The sequence below is a fragment of the Vigna unguiculata genome, chromosome 7, assembly GCF_004118075.2.
Source record: "Vigna unguiculata cultivar IT97K-499-35 chromosome 7, ASM411807v1, whole genome shotgun sequence".
Lineage (NCBI taxonomy): Eukaryota > Viridiplantae > Streptophyta > Magnoliopsida > Fabales > Fabaceae > Vigna > Vigna unguiculata.
In genome coordinates, this window is record NC_040285.1 from 23,611,740 (window position 1) to 23,633,583 (window position 21,844).

Here is a 21,844-nt window from a genome sequence, read left to right on the forward strand (position 1 = left end):
GTAATTCCATGACCCCTGTTAGTGGGTGTCCATGGTGGTGCCCCATCTGTATAACTAGGTAAGGATTCAAGTTAAGGTTGCATCCTGACACTCTAAGGAGTCAGTTAGTCTCACTTAGAGCGGACTGACTCCTGTGGTGAGAGTAGCAGGAGGCCTGAAATTCTTTAAGGGCTAACCTTGTGGTGAGGGAAAATTGATTCATCGTAACACTTGTAACACATAGCTCGGGGGTGAGCAGCTTGGGGGTGAGCAGAGGTATCCACCACAAGTGCGGGCATCCGCTGAATCTGACCAAGTTATACGTATCCGGATGAGTCGAGTCGAGTCGTAGTATATTGATTGAGAGCCATAACATGCTTGGATGATGTATGGATATTGAATGGCGAGAACTATATTTTGACTGTATGATATATGTTGTTGGCACTAGCTTACCCGGTTTATCATATGGTTGTCTTGTATGTGGTTCTTCTTTCTTGCGATGATCATCAATTAAATTGATGGGAGCAGATGGGCGAGGTTCCAGAGGTCAGCAAGGAAATGGAGATTCCGCTGCATAGTCCACGTGGACTAGTTTATATTCCTGTATGAGTTTATTTAGGGTTGCGACCCATGTATCTATTCGTCCTTAGATTCATGCACTCTGGTTAACTTTTCCTCTAGTTTCTTTTGGGCATCGTGGTGTGCCATGGGTTGTATGGAGTTGAGTTTAAAACTCCCAGACCGCGCTTTTATGTTATCTTTCTCGTGACATTCTTTTAATTTCACGTACTTAATTAAATGTGGTGTTACATTAACAATTGTTATTATAATTATAATAATAATAATAAAATTAATAAAAATAATAATCTTATTAAAAAAGAAACTATAATAATAATATAAAAATAATGAGAATAATATTAATAACATCAATATTAATAATAATGAAAATAATAAATATTATAATAATAACAATAGTATAACCGCAACAACTATTATAAAAATAAAAATAAAAAATAAACAAAAATTATAAAATAAATAGTAGAAATAATAAAAATATAACAATGACTATTATTTTAAAATTAGTAATAACAACCATTATAACCATCTTTCATACTAGTGGACACTTCACATTGATGCTAAATAGTTACAACTTCTTCCTCATGACTTTGATGACTCTTTTTACCCGTGGTCTGAGCTCACCCTAACTCTAAATCTAGCCTATCTAGGCCCAACCTAGCCCATAATCTGTGACCATGACTTAACTACTCATTTTTTTCCCGCATTAGGTTTGATGAGTGTTTTTACTTATATTCTAGTCATCTTAATCACTTTCATACGATGTGAGACTTAAAACTCATATTGAATGATAACAATCTCCTCCCCATGAGATTTGATTGTGTCATCTTACTTATATACTTATTAGCTTAATCAGTTTCATCTGATGTTGGAGTTCAATCTTATATTAACTCATTTTACTTATTTACTACTCACAACAATTACAACAACAACAACAACAACAACAATAATAATAATAATAATAATAATAATAGTAACATTAATAATGAGACTTAATTATGTTTTAAGTCGCTAATAGATTTAAAAACTTACCATTGAGTCCTTAATAAATATTTAAACTTTTGTACTCTATTGAGTATTCAATAAATCTAATTTTTTTCAATTGAGTCCCCCACTGTTTATTTTTTCTGATTATTGCGTGATGTGGTGGTTAAGGGAGTGATGTGATTATTATCTTGCCATGTCACCTAGAATAGTTGTCACCTTTGTTATTTTATTATTTTAAAATTCTATAATTTATAATTTTATAATTTATGAATATGTAATTTTTAAATTTTTAAATTTTTAAAATTTAAAATTTTATGAGTTTATTATTTTATAATTCTAAAAATTTATAATAATAATAACAATAGTAATAGTAGTAATAATAATACTAACTACTACTGATATTAATACTAATAATAATAAAAATAAAATTATTACCTCTAATACTAATGGGTAACAACAGTACAAATAATAAGATTACTACCGGTAATGATTAAAATAATAAAAACAATAATATTAATAATGACAATGATAATAGAAATTCTGATTATTGTGTGATGTGGCGATTAAGGGAGTGATGTGGTTATTATCTTGCCATGTCACTTAGAATAGTTGTCACCTTATGTTATTTTATTATTTTAAAATTTTATAATTTATGATTATGTAATTTTTAAATTTTTAAACTTTTAAATTTTATGAGTTTATTATTTTATAATTCTAAAAATTTATAATAATAATAATAACAATAGTAATAGTAGTAATAATAATATTAACACTACGAATGATATTAATACTAATAATAATAAAAATAAAATTATTAACTCTAATTCTAATGGGTAACAACAGTACAAATAATAAGATTACTACCGGTAATGATTAAAATAATAAAAACAATAATATTAATAATGACAATGATAATAGAAATAAGGTTAAAATATATTTTTGGTCTCAATTTTTGTCAAGTTTTGTCAAATCAGTCATAATTTTGTTTTTGTGCTCAAATAGGTCATAATTTTCATCAATTTTGTTCAATGTGGCCCTTGTTTTCTAATACCATATAAATCATTGACGGTAATAACAATGACTGTCACGTGTCACTTTATGTTTTTTTAAATTATTATAATTTTTTTAAAATATTTTGAAATGTTCACGTGCCAATCCAGCAACGTTCCACGTTTCATAGTCAATGTTTTGTAATCAATTTAGTCCCTATATTTTAGGGGTGACAAAATGGGTCATTCTGGCCTGCCAATAGCAAACGCGTTGGATATTGCAACCCATCCCTCAGGACGAGCTGGCAGGACGGCGAGCTGGCTTGCCACTTTTTTTTTTAATTTTCTTATAACTTTTTCCTTTAATTTTTGTTTTTAAATTATATATATATATATATATATATATATATGTATATTTCTTTATATAATATAAAAAAATTATTTTTAATTTTAAACATTAAAAAATTAAAAAAAAGGTTGGCGGGCTGGCCCGTTTTGGCTCGCTAAATTGGTGGGCTAGGCGGGACGGGCTACAACGGGTTGGTGGGTTGGAAACTCCAACCCGACCCGTCCTTTTCTTGGCGAGCTGGCATGTGGGTCCGACGGTCCTAGCCCGCTTTAACATCCCTATTATATTTGTTATTTTTGTTCAATTTAGTTCGAATTTTGTTTAAAGTTGAGCCATTTTGTCCCTTTTAAAATTGGGACCCAATTTAATTTTTATATAAAACTTATAATGATATGAATTTTAATATATTTAACTAAAAGATTTAATAAAAAATGTGAATTTTAATGTAAAAATTAAATTTGGTCTCAATTTGGAAAAAGAACAAATTGGTTCATGTTAAAAATAATTGGGACTAAATTGAAAAAAAATAATGAATATAAAGACAAAAATGAATATAAAATATTGACAGTGACATGTGGCACATTGTTGGGTTGGGTTGACACGTACACATTTTAAAATAATTGAAAGAAAATTGTTTATCCATGGACACTTAAATCTTTCTCATGACTTTGATGAGTCTTTTTACTTGTAGTTGGAGCCCACTACTCATTTTTATCCCCAATAGCTTTGATGGGTGTTTTTATTTATATATTAGTCATCTTAATCACTTTCATCTGATGTAGGACTTCAAACTCATGTTGAATGATAACAATCTTCTCTTCATGACATTTAATGTGTCATTTTACCTATATATTAGTTATCTCAATTACTTCCACCCAATGTGGGACTTTAAACTCATATTGAATAATAACAATCTCCTATATAAAATGTGTCCTTTTTTTTAGGTTACTATTAGAGCAATTGTGTGAAAGTCTTAGTATCATGCATGTTTTCACATTTTTTGCAACTCTGTCATGGGCATTGCACTATAAAGACTATAATTACCACAAATGTTTTGTACTTTGAGCCATCAAATATGTTTTCGTTACTGTTTGCTACATACTCAAGGTTTTAGAGAGTAAAATTTAAAATTTTATTATTCATTTTTTTATTTTCTATTAAGTTTTCATGGTTATTCATCATCCTTACTACTTTATGATTTATTTTTATTTGTCTTTATTTATTTGTTTTGGCTTTGGGAACCAAAATGGTTTCATAGCCATTCATGCCTTTTGATTCTCGAACTCATGATGATGATTAGTTCAGTTTGTGATTCTTATTCTTTCACACTAATGCTATTATTGTCACTAATGCTATAATTGTCTTTTATTATGTCATCCGTGTTGGGAATTCAAGTATGAGTCTAAGTCACACATTTGATGAAAATAAAAAAAGTTAAACAACATATTTGATGAAAATAAAAAAAGTTAAACAACATATAATTTAGATGATTTATAAACTCAATTTCTTAAAATTTGAAGTTGAAAATAGTGTCAATATGTGATGTAAATTGAATTCGGAGTGTATTAGTGTTGTGTCTCGATGAGTTCTCCCTTCTCAATAGACCCATCAATCGGTTCAAAAGAAATGAAATAGTAAAAGAGGAGGGTCTATTTCAGAGAGGGCCCGAGCGCAGCACACACTTCCATTGATTTGGGTATCGAAATGGAAGGGCCCTATTCTACTCATGGAACACATTGCATGCTTCCTTTTCATAAACTCTTTCTAACTTAAAAAGCACACCAATTACGTGCTTTTACAAGCGTGGAAGCAAGCTCCAACGCTACCCAATCCTTTCTTACCCAATCATACTTTGACAAACTCATAGATCAACAACAGCCAATCTCAATATCAAAAGAAAGAGCTGAATATATATCGGGTGCTACGAAACGCAATTGTAGCAAAAACCTTCAATTTTGTGGTTACACAAACATAAACATAAATTATTTTTAATCAAGTTTAATAAACTATAAACAAAATTCAATATTTGCACTGCTGTCAACTTGTATAAGGCACGTGGCTAAGTTTAATCTCTAATTTGTACACAAAGTGAGGAAAACAATACAATGAAGCGCATGCTCAACTTTTGACACTGTGCCTTGCACAATGCGTCACGGAAGGGAACTGTATTTTATTTCGAGGTCATTCCAAAAACTTTCCAACGATTCACCCCCACCATTCCCTTGTTCCCACATATGCATATTCAAACTTCCCCACGGATCCATACCCGAACCCGAACAATCGCTATGGTCTGAATTCGAATGAACTTGGAGCTCCACGGACGATGAGTCCGAGTAAGAACCGGCGGGGTGGCTCCCTTTACTCCACTCCGTCACCGAATCTAAACCGCGAAAGCCCTGAATTTCACTTGGGCCTGGGTCCAGCTTCATCTGAGGCTCGAGAATTTGCGATGTGGGCTGAAGCCGCTCCAGTAAGCGCGGCATCCACAAATAACGCAACGTGTCTCTGAACTCTTTGCTGTTGACATCGCACCTGAGTTGCTTCGCCTGTTTTATCACTCTCGTTCTCCAATAGTTCTTTATTTCATTGTCCGTTCTTCCTGGCAGGTGCTGCGCAATCTTCGACCACCTACGAAAAAACATTATACACCGTATATTACACATGTCTACGCCCAAACCACATAAGAAAACACCGTAGATTGAATTTTATACCTGTTGCCCCACCGAGAGTGAAGGTCGAGGATCAGTATTTGTTCTTGGAGTGTGATGTTTCCACGCCGCACATCGGGGCGCAAGTAGTTTAGCCACCTTAGTCTGCAGCTCTTCCCACTCCTCCTTAAACCTGAATATTTCATTCAATTAAAGAAAAATGGTAAATACGTAATCGGCGTGGGGATGGTGATGAGAATATATATAGTAATGAAATTAGAAGAAAGCGTAGACACCTGCACATCGTGCCACGGAATTCCAGTGACCTTCGCCATGGGTGGTGATGTAATTGACCAGAATGGTGTCTTCGTCAACCGTCCATGGACCTTTTCTGAGGCCTAACATCTCGTTTTCACTATGCTGCATCTGGGCCTGTGACTCTACGAGGGGCCCACAGTTAGCATCCATGACTGTAATGCTAGCTAGGTATTTGGTATACCTTATTAAGAAGTGGTGAGTGTTTAATTTTAAGGGTGTGAATGGATGATGGTTTCATGTGTTGGGAGTTATTATATATAAAAGAGTGGGATAAGAACAAGGACACTCCAACGTTTCACTCCACGAAACCAAAAGGGACGCGGACCACACGGAGAATGCACCGCATTTCTTCTGTGTTTTTTTTTCTTTTTTTCTATCTCTTATATCATAATTGTTAGTAGAATAAATTTAATACTACTTTGAAGACTAAACGGTGTTTGGAGTTTGACTCGTTGACTCTCTTTTCTTGCTTATCCCTGTGACACGCGCAAAGAAAGATTTCTGTTGAAAACACAGCGAGTTGAGCCGGATCTGGAATCTGGTAAACATTTCACACTTTAAATTCCTACAAGTAAGAATACACGAACCTCCCTTTTCTTTTTCTCGTTTTTCTTGTCCAACAAGCAAAATAATTCTTTTTATTAAAAAAAAATACTGTTAATTAGTGTTTTAAATTATTGTTTAAAACATACAAGTAAAATTAGTTTAATATATTTATTATTGTAAAAATATAATTTCATTTTCCTTTTGTGTCGGAAATGTTAAAATAAATTTTAACCCATGAATAAACCTAATTCACCAAAAAATTTTAAGTTTTTTTTTTTAAATGTGAGTTAAATTGACCTTGTTCATCTAAACCATAGGTTAAATGAATTCAAGTCGAATTGGAAGTGAGTTCACTTGTAATTTATTATCACACTTTATTAGTTTTTTATTTATCATTTTTTTATAAGTTGTTTATTACATCTATCTATTACTTCTAGTTATATAAGTTCACAATTTGATTTTTTTTTAAATAGTAGAATGTTGTTCAATAATGTTTGAATAGGTTGGATATGTAATTTATTTATTTGTCAAGTTATATATGTTGACACCTTAATTTTCAACTATCTTTATAATAATATTTTGATAATTATTTGAATACTTTAATTTTACTATTATGAAAAAAATAAATTGAGTCAATTCACTTTTATTGTAATGCAATAAATATATAAAATAAATTGTAAAAACAAAATATTTGTAAGTGAGTAAACCACTTGCTCACCCCAATCTGTGATGGCTGAAATTGAATTACAAATTTTTTTTACTCACAAAAGAATAAATCAGATTTAGCTCAATCGGTCACGAGTTAATCCATTGACACCTATGCTTATTCTTGTTTACTTTTCATTTGACTTGTTTTTCATTTTATAACTTTTTTTTGTATAATTACTGAATTAGTTCCTTAATTTTTTGGATTGGTTCAAATTAGTCTCCTTCGTTGGTTCAAATTAGTTTCCAAATTATTTAAAAAGGTTTAATTTAGTTATCTCCGTTAAGTTATAGTTAACACCGTGTCCATACAAGGCACGTGTCAAGCTGTGAATTTTTAATTTTTTTTTCTAAAAATTTATAAACTCCCACGTGTCAAGTTATTGTTGTGTCACATGACAGTTTACAGTCGTGACACGTGGTAGTGGTAATAGTTTTTTTTTTCAATTTAATCCTCTATTTAAATTTTTTGTTCAATTTAGTACCCTATTTTTTAAAACAATCTAATTTTGTCATTTCCACTTCAAGACCAAATTAGTAAATAAGCTTAATTATAACTTATATATACATGTTAAAATAATTTTTTTGAACTTATACATCAAATAATCACACCTAAATATTTAACTCATTTTATTTTTTGCAAGTGTACAAAATTTCAAATGTAAAAAATAAAAAAGATAAAAATGTAAAAAGTAAAATAATTTGAGTATTTAGGTGGAGTGATTTGATGTACATATTCAAAAAAATTATTGTAACATGTATATATAAGTTGTAATTAAATTTATTTACTAATTTGGTCTCAAATTGAAGATGACAAAATTGGATCATTGTAAAAAAATATGGTACTAAATTGAACAAAAAATTTGAATAGAGAACTAAATTGAAAACAATTATTACCACTAACACGTGTCACGATTGTAAACTGTCATGTGACAAGATCGTAACTTAACACGTGACAGTTTATAAATTTTTAAAAAATTAAAAAAAGTAAAAAAATTTATGGCTTAAGACATGTCCTGTACGAACACAGTTTTAACTATAATTTAACGAAAAAATCAAATTGAACATTTTTAAATAATTAAGAATCTAAATTGAACCAATCAATTATGAAAGAACCAAATTAAACTGAGCTCAAAAAATTAAGAACTAAATTAGTAATTATATTTTTTTTACAAACATGTTAGATTTATTAATTTGTATGCGTGTAAATGAAATATGAGAACGCTCGTATCTTGAACCGGTATAAATTGGTTCAGTAATGTTCCAAAAACCATTATTTTATACGAATAATATTGATCTGAATTAATAAGATTAAGAATACAAGATATGCTTTAAGAGATATAAAAAATAAAATGACTTTTAAAAATAAAAGAAAGGATAGAAATATAATTTAATTTATTAACATAATTCAAAACGTGCTTTTTAAAATTATTAAACAAAAGAAAGTGTATTTGGCATCGGGATTACTTTTTCTCATTATTGAATACTCATTTCTAACACACAACTATAATATGACTATTGCCTTTTAATCAAATATGATTTGAATATTCTGACAAAAGTTGTTGGCATGCTTACACTACGAAAATATATGCAAACGCTTTAGTAGAGAACTTTGATATTTAGAATCAATTTTATTTTATTAGATCAATTTCTAATCCAATTTGGCAAACAACGATTAAAAAGAACATGTTAAATTATTTTCTTAGGCAAGTACACATTTCATGAAATAACTTATACTTTCTCCAAAAAGACTTAATTAAATTTCAAATAAATTTAAATATTTTTAAGTTAGTCCTTATTCAATTTTTTTTTTGTAAATTGGATACTTAAAAGTTTTCAAATTTTTTATTTAATTTTAATTTTAATTTTTTCGGGAATTTGAATGATGTGATTAAATATTAATTATAATTTTATATTGTTCGTCATTTTACTTTTTTTTTCACATGTTAAAATATTTGAGGTTTTATAACTTTTATTGTATAATACTTACAAATCCTCACATTTATAAACAAACAAAGATAAAAAAAATATAATAAGACAAGATAATATTTGCATCACTCAACTAACCAAAAAATTAAATAATAAAAAACCATTTGAAATTTTATTTAAATTAAGTATTAATGTAAAATAAAAAAAACTTAATAAGAAATTGAAAATACACAAATTTTTAACGAACTTAAAACTTAATTAAGTTTAGAAAAGTTATTTAACTTTCAATCATCAATAATTTATATATAGGAAATTCATTTTTTATGCCAAATCAAATATTGTATTTCATTTAAGGGAACTTTTATATAAAAGAATCGTACCAATACCACCGACAATTTGGAGTCTGTCTCATAAAAAGACGACGAAAATAATTCTAATTAAAATACTAAAGATAATGGTGGTAACTATGATTGGGGATAAGTTATGTATTGGTATTTTAGTGTACAATTTATACTAAATATGATAAAAATTTCCGAGTTTTATCGTTCACACATAAATTTGGTTAAAATAGAAAATAATGGGATGCAATGTTATTAACAGTTTATCTCACAACAGGTCATTTTAGCATTGTGGGAGTTTGTGTGTAGTTTGTCATGAGTTTAATTAACTGTAATCTAGCTTTATTATTTGTTATATACATGAAGCACTTGCCAGAGTCAATTTACGTGCAGATAATAGTTAATTGGGCATTTGAGGTCCTAGGATTTTAAACAAACTTGGGCAACAAACTTCACCATAATCCTTTTATTTCTTTATGAATAGGTTGAAGATTCGCTTTAAGAACTCAATTAAGATGAATGTTTCATAGAAAGTATGATTAGAACATATAAAATTATCAAAGTGGTCGATCTAATTCATATGGTTCACTTATCATCATAAATCGGGTTAAATATTAGTTATTTTAACTTTGTATATTTTTTTATGAATTAAAAATTTTGTAATCCGATTTTATCATGGGATGATTTGTCACTCAATAATATTTTATTCTTTTAATTTATTATTTTATATATTTATTGTAATACAATCAAAATTGATTAATTTGATTTTTTTTATAATAGTACAAGGTATTTACATATTTCATCAAACATTATTATAAATATAATAGTAGATAATTATATAATCCACATACAACATTTTAGTTTTTAGGGTTAAATATATTTTTAGTCCTTGAACCTAAAATTGGAATTCATCTATATCCGAAATTTTGATATATTTTGATCCACAAACTTAAAAAATGAATGGATGTAATCATTTTAACCCAATATATATGTTAAAAAAAATTGATGTGTCAAACATGTTCAATGCTAGCATTTGAGTTGTTTACATCGTTTGATATATTTTTGTTTCATTGTTAGCTGAAAAACAAAAACACATTTCACACATAAAAATAAATAACGTAATTGGGTTAAAAAGACTACATTTATTCATTTTTAAAGTTTGAGGACTAAAATGTATCAAAGTTTAAACAAATTTTAATTTTACGTTAAAGTTGAGGGACTAAAAACATTAATTCTCTCCAAAACTAAAATGTTGTAGGTTGATTTTGAAATTGTCTAGTATAAATAAGTTAATAATATATCTCATAATCAATAATAAATTAAAATAAGGACAATGATGTTTTGACTACTAAATTTTGACAATTTTCTCTTACAACATGATGTGTCATCTTTTAAGTAGTTTTGGAATATTGAGAATGAGAAAATGAAAAAACAAAAAAACCATTTAGAAGATGTCACCTAAGGATGTCAGAGAAAATTGTCAAAATTTAGTAGTCAAAAAATCATTTTCTTTGAAATAAATATACCTCAAAACTTTCTAAATATCTCGTCAAAATCTCTTCATCTAACTCGTCATGAAGAAAAGTTATTTTCATATCACTATATTTTAAGACTAATATATTTTAAGACTATCGAAAATATGTGTTTGACAATTCCTCCTTATAATTCGTTCTTTCATTATTGTAACAATCCTCCAACTTCCAAACAAATTTTAAATTTGAACAACTATAATATAAATAATCAATGAAACTATCTATGATCAAATAATGTTATAGGAATTATCCTTTTTCGGAAACCTTCTTACGACCCAGACTAAGGTGGTTAAAATCAATATTATGCTTAGGATGGGAAATGATTCATATAATTATCGTAGATCGTAAGATCACAAAGTACGAATCGTAGATTTTACTTCTTATACAAATATAATATATATCACCAAACATACGTCATACACATCCATGAAAATAAAAGTAATCCCTGGTCAATATTTAATCAAAGTGAAGTTTACAAAATTCATTATTTTCTCAAATTCATATATGATATAAATCATTCAAATCAAAACAAAAACTAAAATGATCTTTGGTAGCTCCTTCATGAAAGCACAATAATAAGATCATTTTCCTCTTTTAGAAGTGGGCTAGCATGAACATTTCACCACCACCTTGGGTTTGACTTTTAACTAAATGTTCATCCTCTTCGTCTAATTTGGGACCATAATTTAAAACTATATTTTCATTCTCTCCTGGTCCAACATCTTCTATAATACACTCATCATTAGAGTATTGAAATTAAATTATAGAGGCAAAATAAATTTTTCGTGTGTATCCAAAATTTGGGGTTAAAAAAAATAAAAATTTTAACTATATTAATTTTAATTGGGGGGTGTTATAGTGTTGCAGCTTATATTAATTTTTAATTGAGAAATGAACTTTAATCATAATTGCATTAAATTTTTAATGGGATGAAATGTGTGACAACACATAACGATGAAATTTTTTTAATTACATGAACTATTAGCCAGGTGTTTTAAATTTAAGCTGAATTCATTTGTTTGAGAATATGAAACCGGTGCAACACAAAATTTAGAAAAACACGTAGATTTATATGATTTTGTAGGATGATCTTATCGATTCCGTTATGTTACCATTTTGTGTGGAATCTAACTCATAAATATTATAAAAAATCATAGGATCTTACGATTTTTCAATTTAAATATCGATTTTAACCACCTTGCTTATAACTAAATACTTTTTCCTCCAACTTTATCACCAAAATTCATTATATTATTTTAGAGTTAAATATGTTTTTAGTTCGACACGAAATTGAAATTTGTCTCTATTCGAAACTTTGATACATCTTGGTTTCCAAACTTTAATGAATATAGTCATTTTATCTTAATTATGTTAATTTTTTTTTATGTATCAAATGTGTTTTATGCTAGTATTTGAGTTATTTATACCGCTTTCTCATTCAATGAATGACCGTGTCTTGTATGTTATTCTTGTTTACTTCTCTTTGCTTTCAATCTTTTGAACAACACATCCGCTAGATTAATATTTGTTTTGCCTTACCGACCACTCAGGAACGAATTTTGTGCTCCAAAATGACTTTAATGTATGAGTTATTATATTATTTACACAACTATATTATAGCAATTTTTTCTCCATATGTCTTTATCACACCATCCATTTTACTAAATATCTATTTCTCTATTCTTTCTAAATTTTTTGCCCTTTCTTTGTGTTATGCTCTATAAATTTAATATTCAATTAGTATTATTACTATTAATCAAAATACGTAATAACCATGGAAAAGAAAACCATTAGATGGGTCCATGGTTTCTTCCCACTAAGCAAGAATGGTATTGTCATGGAATGGGAAAACTGCACACTGCCCACCACTTTTCTACACACATACACGAATTTCTCAATCATGTATTTGGTGACTAATACAGTATATTGTAAGAATATACTACCAGAAAATTTGTATGTAGCCAATGAGAGAGAAAATTTCATTTAATTAGTCATCTTCTTATAGTGAGCTATCAGCGCAATACTATAATGAGGAAAATTGGTTGATATATGCCCTCTGATTGTTTACCAAAAGTCCAAATATAGCCATCGAACTGGGAAATTAGTTGAAATCATTAAGATTTGTGAGAGATATTCGCATCTTTCAGGTTCGGTTTAAATTTTGAACGTCAAATTTGATACCTTTCATTTAAATTACAATATCATTAAAAACGTTCATGAAAAATTAAATTATATGAGATGAAAAAGTATGTCATGTGATACCATAATGATAATTATATTTAGTTAATCTACATTTCCTCTCCATATTTTCACTATTTTCTTTATTTATGTCACATGAACAGTTATCTTTAACATCTCTCTCAGTCATTTCTTTTAACTTGTTATGAATTGGTCAAAAGTCCTAAAACAACGCCCTAAAACTAAAGTCCAAACAGTATATGTGTCAATGATTTTTAATAAAAGAATCATTGTCTTCAATGAAAAAAAAAAAACATGGTTTAGAAGATGATTGTGGATGTTATATTTTATAAAAAAAAAAAGTGTTTTGAAACATGCTTTTTAAATTTTTAAAGGAATTAAATTTGTTTAAAACATAAATTTAATTAATTTTATAAGTTAAAAAATATATTTCCAGACACATGTTTTAAAAAACAATTAAAGATGTATTTTAAAATGCAACTTTATTATCTTTCAAAAAATAAAAACAAAGTCGTGTTTTAAATTTTGTTTTCTTCCATTAAGTCTGGTCTTATTATACGACTTATTCGTTATAAGTAATTTTTGGAAGCACGAGTCTGCCATTATATATATATATATATATATATATATATATATATATATATATATATATATATATATATATATATATATATATATATATATATATATATATAAACCGTGACAAATAAAAATTTCAGTCTAAACGTATTAATTATTATAGAGTTTGGACTTTTCAAATTATCACATTATTGCAGTATTGTACTAAAATTGACATTGAACTCTTGTTGAAAATAATCCATGTGAGTCAAAAGTCTCACATTGGATAGAAAAGACAAAGTTAAACACTATATAAGAATAAAGACCCATAACACAATTGTTTTAAAATTTTGGGGTTAAAAGTGGTGTCAAAGGCCTTATATATGTGTAAGACTAATGTCATATAACCATATAGAACCACGATCTCTCAATGACTATGAATATAACCCATATATGAAAAAAAAAATATAAACCCAAAAACTCTAAATAAAGTCTTTTTATTATGTAAATCATCTGAATATGTTGCGAAAAATGCATCAACACTCTCTAAGATGTGTAGTGCTGTACAAAACATTCAGATGGAGTGAAATACACATTATATTCAGAATTACAATTTTTTTCAACATAAGCAACATTCATAGCAAGATCAGGTATGTAGTAAATATCATACAAAGGCAAAGATTGTGTGACAATGACACCAATACCAAATCATGGAACTGACTCACGGTTAGCCGTTGCGATTGACATGGATGAGTTAGTTGATAACGAAACAAAAGAAGACAAGTGATGTGACATATGATTAATGACATCTGAGTCAATGATCTATTTGCCAGAAGATCTATTTGGTGATGATGTACCTTGAGATTGCAAGGCTATGTTGGCCTATGACTATGAAGTAAGTCTAATTTCCTCTTCTAATGATTTATTAACAACATCATCAATAAAAGGCAGAGGGTTACGATGCAAAATTGAACCATGCAAACTTTCAAAATCACTACACAAGGCTATAAGAATTTGAACCAAACATTATGATTCCCTACGAGTAATATATGGTGCAAAAACACGAAATTCTGCATGCTCAATCAAGGCAAGTTGATTCCATAGGGTTGTCATGACAGAATAAAAGTCATGAATACTCATGTCATTTTGCTTTAGTGCATGAATTTTTTTCTCTAACTTGATACTATTTGACAAAATTAGACTATACAATCAATATAAGTGATCTCATACCTCCTTTGCAGTATCATATTTTTCCAATTAAGCGCCAATTGAGTGTATGACAAAAATATTGACCCAAATGATAATTTTAGAATTATCAACTTCTCATACCTCTGAAGCATTAGTATAATCAACAATTTTAGTATCAATTGGTTTTGCCTTAACACCTGAAATATAACATTATATGGATTTTCTATGAAGAAAAATTTTCATAACATAACTCCAATAGGAATAATTTTTACCATCCAATTGCAAATTAATTAGACTAAAGAGTTTTTACAAGTATAATAAATCGAATACAAAACAGAAATGTGAACCACATAATGGAAGCAACGAACACAACAAAATACAAACTCAATATTAGAAGATTGCAAATACCTTAAAATGGCATAAAGAACATGGTGCAAAACTTTAAAAAAAACGCCTCAAAGTAGAAAATAAAATTGTGATCGAGTGAAACCTCAAAAATTGCGAAATAGTTTTAGGGCTTAGGGTTTATGGCTTGAGGCTTGAGGTTTAGGAAAAAGGAATTCACTGCAAGAATCCCTTCTCAATCATTCAATCATGGATTGTTTGGGGCTCTTGATACCATGTAGAAAATAAAGAAATATATGAAGAAGTGAATTATAAATTATTGAGTGTATGTAAAATGTTACAAAAAGTGTGTTACATATACACACAAAACTAACCTTATAAACCACGAGTAAATGGCGATATATCTATACTAACATTTATAAACTTTTATGTCTACAATAATAAGACTAGATAACAAAACCATATTCAATTCTTAATCCCTTATTTATCATTTCAGTCATTAAGAACTAGCAACAACATTACAATGTCCAAGACAATAGAGAAAAAAAAAAGAATTTAACTCTTCTAATAGAACTGTTCCATTTGATTTTGATTCACATGTAATGTAAAACTTTTAAACATATTAAAACAATTTTTTTAGTGCAGAGCTAAGAGTGATTTAGAAATTTTGGATTTAATTGTTACAAATAACACAATGTTTTGACATCAAATTTCTTAAAATAACACCATTTGAATCAGTAGTAACATATGGTATATCAAAAAATATTTCATCTAGAAGTCAATATCAAATACTAGTTTATGTGCAAAAACATCCTTCAAACAAGTTTTGAGTAATGTATAATGCATAGTCTCTAAATAGAAATTAGAACTTATAATTTACGAGTTTGAGTTAGTTTATCAAACAAATTCTAAAACTCTTTCAACCCAAAAAAGTGATTGTAATATTGTTCGTGAAGAAAAAAAACTTCCTTATTGAAGTTTAAGATGGGTTGCACAGCAAGGTAACTAAGTTTTTTAATGAGCTTTTTATATATAAAAAGTGAATGGAAGAAGAATACTTCGGTTACTATATTTAGTAACAAGGAAGTTATTTAAAATTGTGTAAGCTACATGGATATAATAAAACTTGTAAATCGCACAATGAAATGGGAAAAAAAATATTGACCATAGATTAAGAGAGGCTCAATATGTTATGTTGGAAATATTTACAACAAAAATAATTTATCTTCCATGGAGTTGGATGGAAAGCTACTTCAGTAAAGGAAATGACTCGCATATAACGTTTATTAACTTGGAAAATGTTAATGACCAAGTGTGGATATAAATGTTGCCAAAGGTTGTAGAATTATGTTAATTGAACTATTTAGGATTGTTTGAGGTAGTAAAAGTTAGTGGGCACTTAGTTGGAGTAAAGTACATCCTAACTTCGTAAGTACATGCTGATGGAGAATGAAAAAGAAAAAGTTGGAAATGAAGAGAAGTTTGCATATATGTTTGTGCGTTATATTTTTCATATGCATTGTAAGAGATATCATGATAGCTCTTTTGGTACCAATAAATGTGTATTTGTATTTGTATGGATGGACATTTAGGATGAGCACTTGGGATGTGTAATAGGATTCTTAAGTTTTTTAAATGTTATATGTTATGAATGGTTACATGTCTCAAATTGTGTATTTATGAGGTAGGAATTTTATATAAATATCTAATAAATATTTGAAAGGAAATAATTAATAAAACATAAATTTCAACCCTATCAGATATAAAATAATAATATAAATGAACATAAATTCTTAGTTAGTGCACCGTTATACTCAGACTGGCATCAAACATTTCCAAGCCCTCAACCTTGTGTTTGCTGAGGCGTTTGAGTTAAATTGATTTCCACGACACCGTGCTTTACATTCTCGGTAGAAACCACACGTTCAGCCACGTTTTGGACCTGTTTGTAAATCCCGTCGGAAAGGCCAAATCACCATAACGGCGGACACCGTTATGGTCGCGTTGGGTAAAATCACCAAAGTTTGTTCCATTAGACAAACGCTGGAATCGTTTGGGAAGTTCAGGAATCTGGTGCCTGAGTTAGATACTAGTTTTTTCAATGCTCTGTTGAGAACTGTGACAGGAGGAGAACATGACGGATGCCAGAAACGTTTACGATAGTTTGAAGCATGGGTTTCGCGCTAATTTGCAGACTTTGATAATTCTTCATTCGGGGAGAAAGACCCACGAGGATGCCGAGGGGTTCTTGAAGGAGATGAATGTTGTGGGAATGACATGATGTTGTTAGGCACAATAGTTTTGGTGGATGTTTACTGTAAGGGGAGGGAAATTAAGAAGGCTTATAAGGAAGGAGCCTGATGAAATGCGTGACCGGGGTTTGTCACTGGATGTGATGATGTATACATGTATGATTGGTGGTTGGAGTTAATATGGCAGACTGATAAAACTAGGGGTGTTTTGAAGGAGATAACAAAGTATGGGTGCTACCTGATGTTGCAGCCTATAGTATAGTGTCGCTATCAGGAATTTCAGCATTGCAAAGAGGCTTAGTGATGCGCATAGTTTGGTGGAGGAGATTGGTGAGCAGGGTTTGAGTCCAAATCAAACTGCTTACAATTGTTCTGTAGGGTATTTTACATCGCTTGTAAAGTTGGAATAGGGTGTCAACAAGTAAATCCTGTTGTACATAAAAGTTCACATGTTCGATTAATTAATGACTTGTATTAGAATTTGATTTTACCACCTAATTGAGTGCAGTCCTAAATGTATATCTTATACTTCTACTTCGGCCAAATTATCATCCTAAAGAAAGATATGGTTCAGGACTAAGAACAACGTCTTTCCTACAATTTGCCATTGGCCCATGACACAATCAAGACCAGTGGTCTTGAGAATTTAAGAGAAGTATCGTATATGTACCGTACGCATAATACGAGGCTTTATATAAATTCAATTGATTTCACAAATCAAATCGTAAACAATGCTATTTGGTTACATGGAAAAAAAAAATTCAAATTATTCCTCAGTAACAGACCGCTGTTCTTTTTGAAGAAAAATAATACATGGCTGAACAATGAAAATCTAAGAAGGACAAGAAAATATAAACGCAGAGATGGCCGAAGTAAACTCAACTTCCTTGCATCCTTCAACTAATAAATCTCTATGCCTGCAAATCATTTAAAAGACAGTGTCAGTCAAACATTTAAGATGTAATTAGTGCCCAGTTTGCAAATCATCCACTCATTTGGCATTAACCTTGTTTGCAATGTTGTTTGAGAGCCAGTCAAGTCCTTCATAGAGCCCTTCACCAGATGTGGCGCATGTGCTCTGGATATACCTGCATGTAGAGAACATGTAGGTGAGAATTAATAGTGAAAGCAGAAAGATAAGGACGGTGAGGAAAAGAATGTTGGCAGCGATATTCTAGTTTACCAGTGACGCTGGCGGAGGGAATGAAGACCAAGCTTATCAGTGATCTCCGCAGCATTCATAGCATTTGGAAGATCTTGTTTGTTGGCAAAAACCAGAAGCACGGCATCTCTCAACTCATCCTACCAAAGTATGATTAATCCAATAACATCCAGAATTATTTTGAGAAATCAAACACTATGAAATAAGCTACCCTTTATATGTTCACTCATTCATGATCCAGTTTTTACCTCATTCAGCATTCTATGCAGCTCATCCCTAGCTTCAACAACTCGGTCCCTGTCATTACTATCAACCACAAAGATAAGTCCTTGGGTATTTTGGAAGTAATGTCTCCACAATGGGCGGATCTACAAGGAAAAACACAATGATGGTGAGTGCTGATGACTATCAGACTGAGAAAATGTTTGAAAAATAAATTGAAGAGACATAACTGATGAAAAGAGGTCAAAGTTAAAACAATTTGAGCTAGAGGGCTATCACATACACAAACCCTGTAAAGACTAAAGTTATAAATTGCATGATTGAGAACTTAATCACACTGGTCAGACTGTGTACATCCCTGGTCTTGAAATAAAAAAAAAAAAAATAGGCATAGGATTAGTTTTAGTAAACTTTTCCCACAGTACTCATAGGAGAAACTAAAATTAGTTTAAGAAAAAAATCAACTTTTGGAGAAACTAATGTAAAAAAGTTTCTATAAATTAGGTTATGTATAATCTCAACTTAATATAGAGAAGTTCATTTCATTTTTCCTTCTTATTTGTTTCTCCAACAAGTGGTTTTAGAAAGTTTAACTAAACGGATTAACACATAAAATTGGTGATATATTGGTATCGATCTACTAGACGTGACCTAGACCAGAGCATTCAAGGTTGTGGATGGTGAGATTTGTGTTCAAGTTCATCATCATCACCCCCTATCGTCTGGGTATAAACTCACTTCCTTCTAGGGCATGTTGTTGATTTTCAGGATTAGTGGATCAAAGTTGGTTGTGCATTTCAAGTAAAGATCTAACGCGAAATTGCAAACTCTAGTTTGTTAAGTATGATTCCATCCCTTGGTAGGTTACAAAGACCCCAGACCTCGAGTGCGTCAGCACAATGAGGCTTATTCCGAAGTAGGGTCCGACAACCCAACCCATATAGGGTACAATTACAAAATTAATGACCTGCACCTCAAAACAACAAACAGACTTTGAATCTCGTCTATATATCAACTTGGAGGAGTACACCAAATGGGCATCCATTGACTCGCCATTAAAACTTACTCATGAAAACTCAGTTTTCGAATGTAAACCACATGATATGCATAGCTGTGCAACCAAAGTATCAGTAATGATAATCACGCCATAAAATCAACAAAAGCATTTCAGACAGTTTGCTAGGTCACCCATAACCAAGTACACTATAATGTCAGATGTTGGGCAAGAAGATGCAGGGGGAGTAAATACCTTGTCCTGGCCTCCCACATCCCAAACGGTGAAGCTGATGTTCTTATATTCCACAGTTTCCACATTAAACCCTGCGCCAAATGAAGTATTAGTAGAATCTCACAAGGTAATTATTATTAGAAGAGCAAGATATTACATTCTCGTGCCAACAATGATAGTGTATATACTACATCTAGGCTAAGCACATTGATCGATACCGTTTTCAGTAGACAGCAACGAACAATAGATAAACTATACTTCTTCCTCCTCCATATATAATAATTAAAAACTTGTAGAGCAAGGCTAATCTAGTACCAGAAGATCTTAAGGCAGCCTGAATAGATAAAGTAAAATTGAAGGAAAAAATATAACATGAGCATCGAATGAACGAACGGAAAGGGGCCGGAGAGGCCAAATCCGGAATTGATCCCACATTAGATAGATTGATACCTCCATAAGTTGAAATAGTTACTAAGGTCCCTCTATACTCTAACCCATTTCATCAGTTAATACAGATCGAAGTAGAAAGAACAAATGAAACTTACCAATGGTGGGAATGGTGGTGACAATCTCTCCAAGCTTGAGCTTGTACAGAATGGTGGTCTTACCCGCAGCATCGAGACCGACCATAAGTATACGCATCTCTTTCTTGGCAAACAGCCGGCTGAACAACTTGGTGAAGGACAGCCCCATTTTCAACGATTCTGAATCCACAAATCACCACACAAGAGCACCAGTCCATTCAATTCAAATTTCAACCGCAACAAATCAAATCCAAACAAAAATAACCAAAATCACAACATATACAACATGTAAAATGAACGGGAATTATACAGTGCTGAATCCATGACCAACCGGAAAGAAGCTCCGATCTGACTGAGAGATCGATAAATGAAAGAAAACAAGGTGGCGATTCAAATCGTGCGATCTCACGACACAAGATGCAGATCAAGCAAGGACACAACCAGATCGTAAATCAAAATTAAGATACGAGAAATCGTGAAACTAATCGAGGATGAAGTAACAGATGATCAAATCAGACGAAATTGTATGGAGAAAAAGAAAAATGCAAAGCAAAGAAAGAATAATTAATATGAGATTAGGTAGTGAAGATAGAAATGGCGAGGAGATCTACAGAAAGAAAAGAGAGAGAGAGAGAGAGAAACATACCTTGAGCGGAAGAGAGATATGCTTGGAAAGAAGGAGGAGGCAGATCTCTTCTCTTTGCAACAAAGAGAAAAGAATGGAAGTGGTCTCAGAAGAAGGCCTTCGCTGATTTATAGAACGCGGACAAAGATCCAAAATTCCTGTACGTCGTCGTTTATTCGGTCCACTTCGTATTTCGGTTTTCCACTTTACGCTCGTTAAGTTAACTCACTTTTTTAAAATAAAAATAAACGAGAGTATTCGTTATTTTTCCCACTGCATGAATTACATCCCTAAATTTCCCATTTCTCTGTTTAATTTAGACATTTCGAAACTTCACTAGTTTAATTGATTATAATATTTCTCTGTTTAATTGATAGTAATTGAAACTTCACTAGTTTTAAACATAAAAAAAGTGCTGCATTTTAATTTGTTTCAATATAAATTAGTTTGTTAAGAACTTTTTCTTCAACATAATCTTTAAATAACAGTTTGACCATTTGACCTTCTAAGAGTGAATTAATTGCTTCAATTTTAGCAATTAATTACAATATGTACATATCCGAATTGGTGATCAATTCACTTCAAGTATTTTATTATAAAATCCGTTTAAATTTACTCAGTTAATATTTAATATTAAAATATTGA

At 30.5% G+C, this 21,844-nt stretch overlaps 2 protein-coding genes across 2 annotated transcripts; both read right to left on the reverse strand.

The window, feature by feature from the left end:
• Nucleotides 1–4,841: 4,841 nt before the first annotated feature.
• On the reverse strand, nt 4,842–6,148 carry LOC114189703 (transcription factor MYB2-like). Its single transcript, XM_028078356.1, has 3 exons — nt 5,825–6,148; nt 5,592–5,721; nt 4,842–5,508 (listed from the first exon to the last, which is right to left on the reverse strand). Exons 1-3 carry the CDS (start codon nt 5,994–5,996, stop codon nt 5,031–5,033), a joined length of 780 nt encoding a protein of 259 aa, XP_027934157.1. The 5' UTR covers nt 5,997–6,148; the 3' UTR covers nt 4,842–5,030.
• Nucleotides 6,149–18,105: 11,957 nt separating this feature from the next.
• Nucleotides 18,106–21,401, reverse strand: LOC114192292 (ADP-ribosylation factor-like). The gene is made up of 7 exons (XM_028081973.1): nt 21,221–21,401; nt 20,596–20,754; nt 20,072–20,142; nt 18,849–18,968; nt 18,622–18,740; nt 18,445–18,526; nt 18,106–18,355 (listed from the first exon to the last, which is right to left on the reverse strand). Exons 2-7 carry the CDS (start codon nt 20,741–20,743, stop codon nt 18,350–18,352), a joined length of 546 nt encoding a protein of 181 aa, XP_027937774.1. The 5' UTR covers nt 20,744–20,754; nt 21,221–21,401; the 3' UTR covers nt 18,106–18,349.
• Between the last annotated feature and the right edge of the window lie 443 nt (nt 21,402–21,844).

What these genes read in the sequence shown, in the direction of transcription:
- LOC114189703 (XM_028078356.1), bottom strand. Translation starts at nt 5,996, where the DNA reads ATGGATGCTAACTGTGGGCCCCTCGTAGAGTCACAGGCCCAGATGCAG. An exon ending in TTCCGTGGCACGATGTGCAG is followed by an intron (nt 5,722 to 5,824) that starts GTGTCTACGCTT and finishes TGAAATATTCAG; the next exon opens with GTTTAAGGAGGAGTGGGAAG. An exon ending in CACTCTCGGTGGGGCAACAG is followed by an intron (nt 5,509 to 5,591) that starts GTATAAAATTCA and finishes GTTTTTTCGTAG; the next exon opens with GTGGTCGAAGATTGCGCAGC.
- LOC114192292 (XM_028081973.1), bottom strand. Translation starts at nt 20,743, where the DNA reads ATGGGGCTGTCCTTCACCAAGTTGTTCAGCCGGCTGTTTGCCAAGAAA. An exon ending in ATGTGGGAGGCCAGGACAAG is followed by an intron (nt 18,969 to 20,071) that starts GTATTTACTCCC and finishes TTTTCCTTGTAG; the next exon opens with ATCCGCCCATTGTGGAGACA. An exon ending in TGCATAGAATGCTGAATGAG is followed by an intron (nt 18,741 to 18,848) that starts GTAAAAACTGGA and finishes ATACTTTGGTAG; the next exon opens with GATGAGTTGAGAGATGCCGT.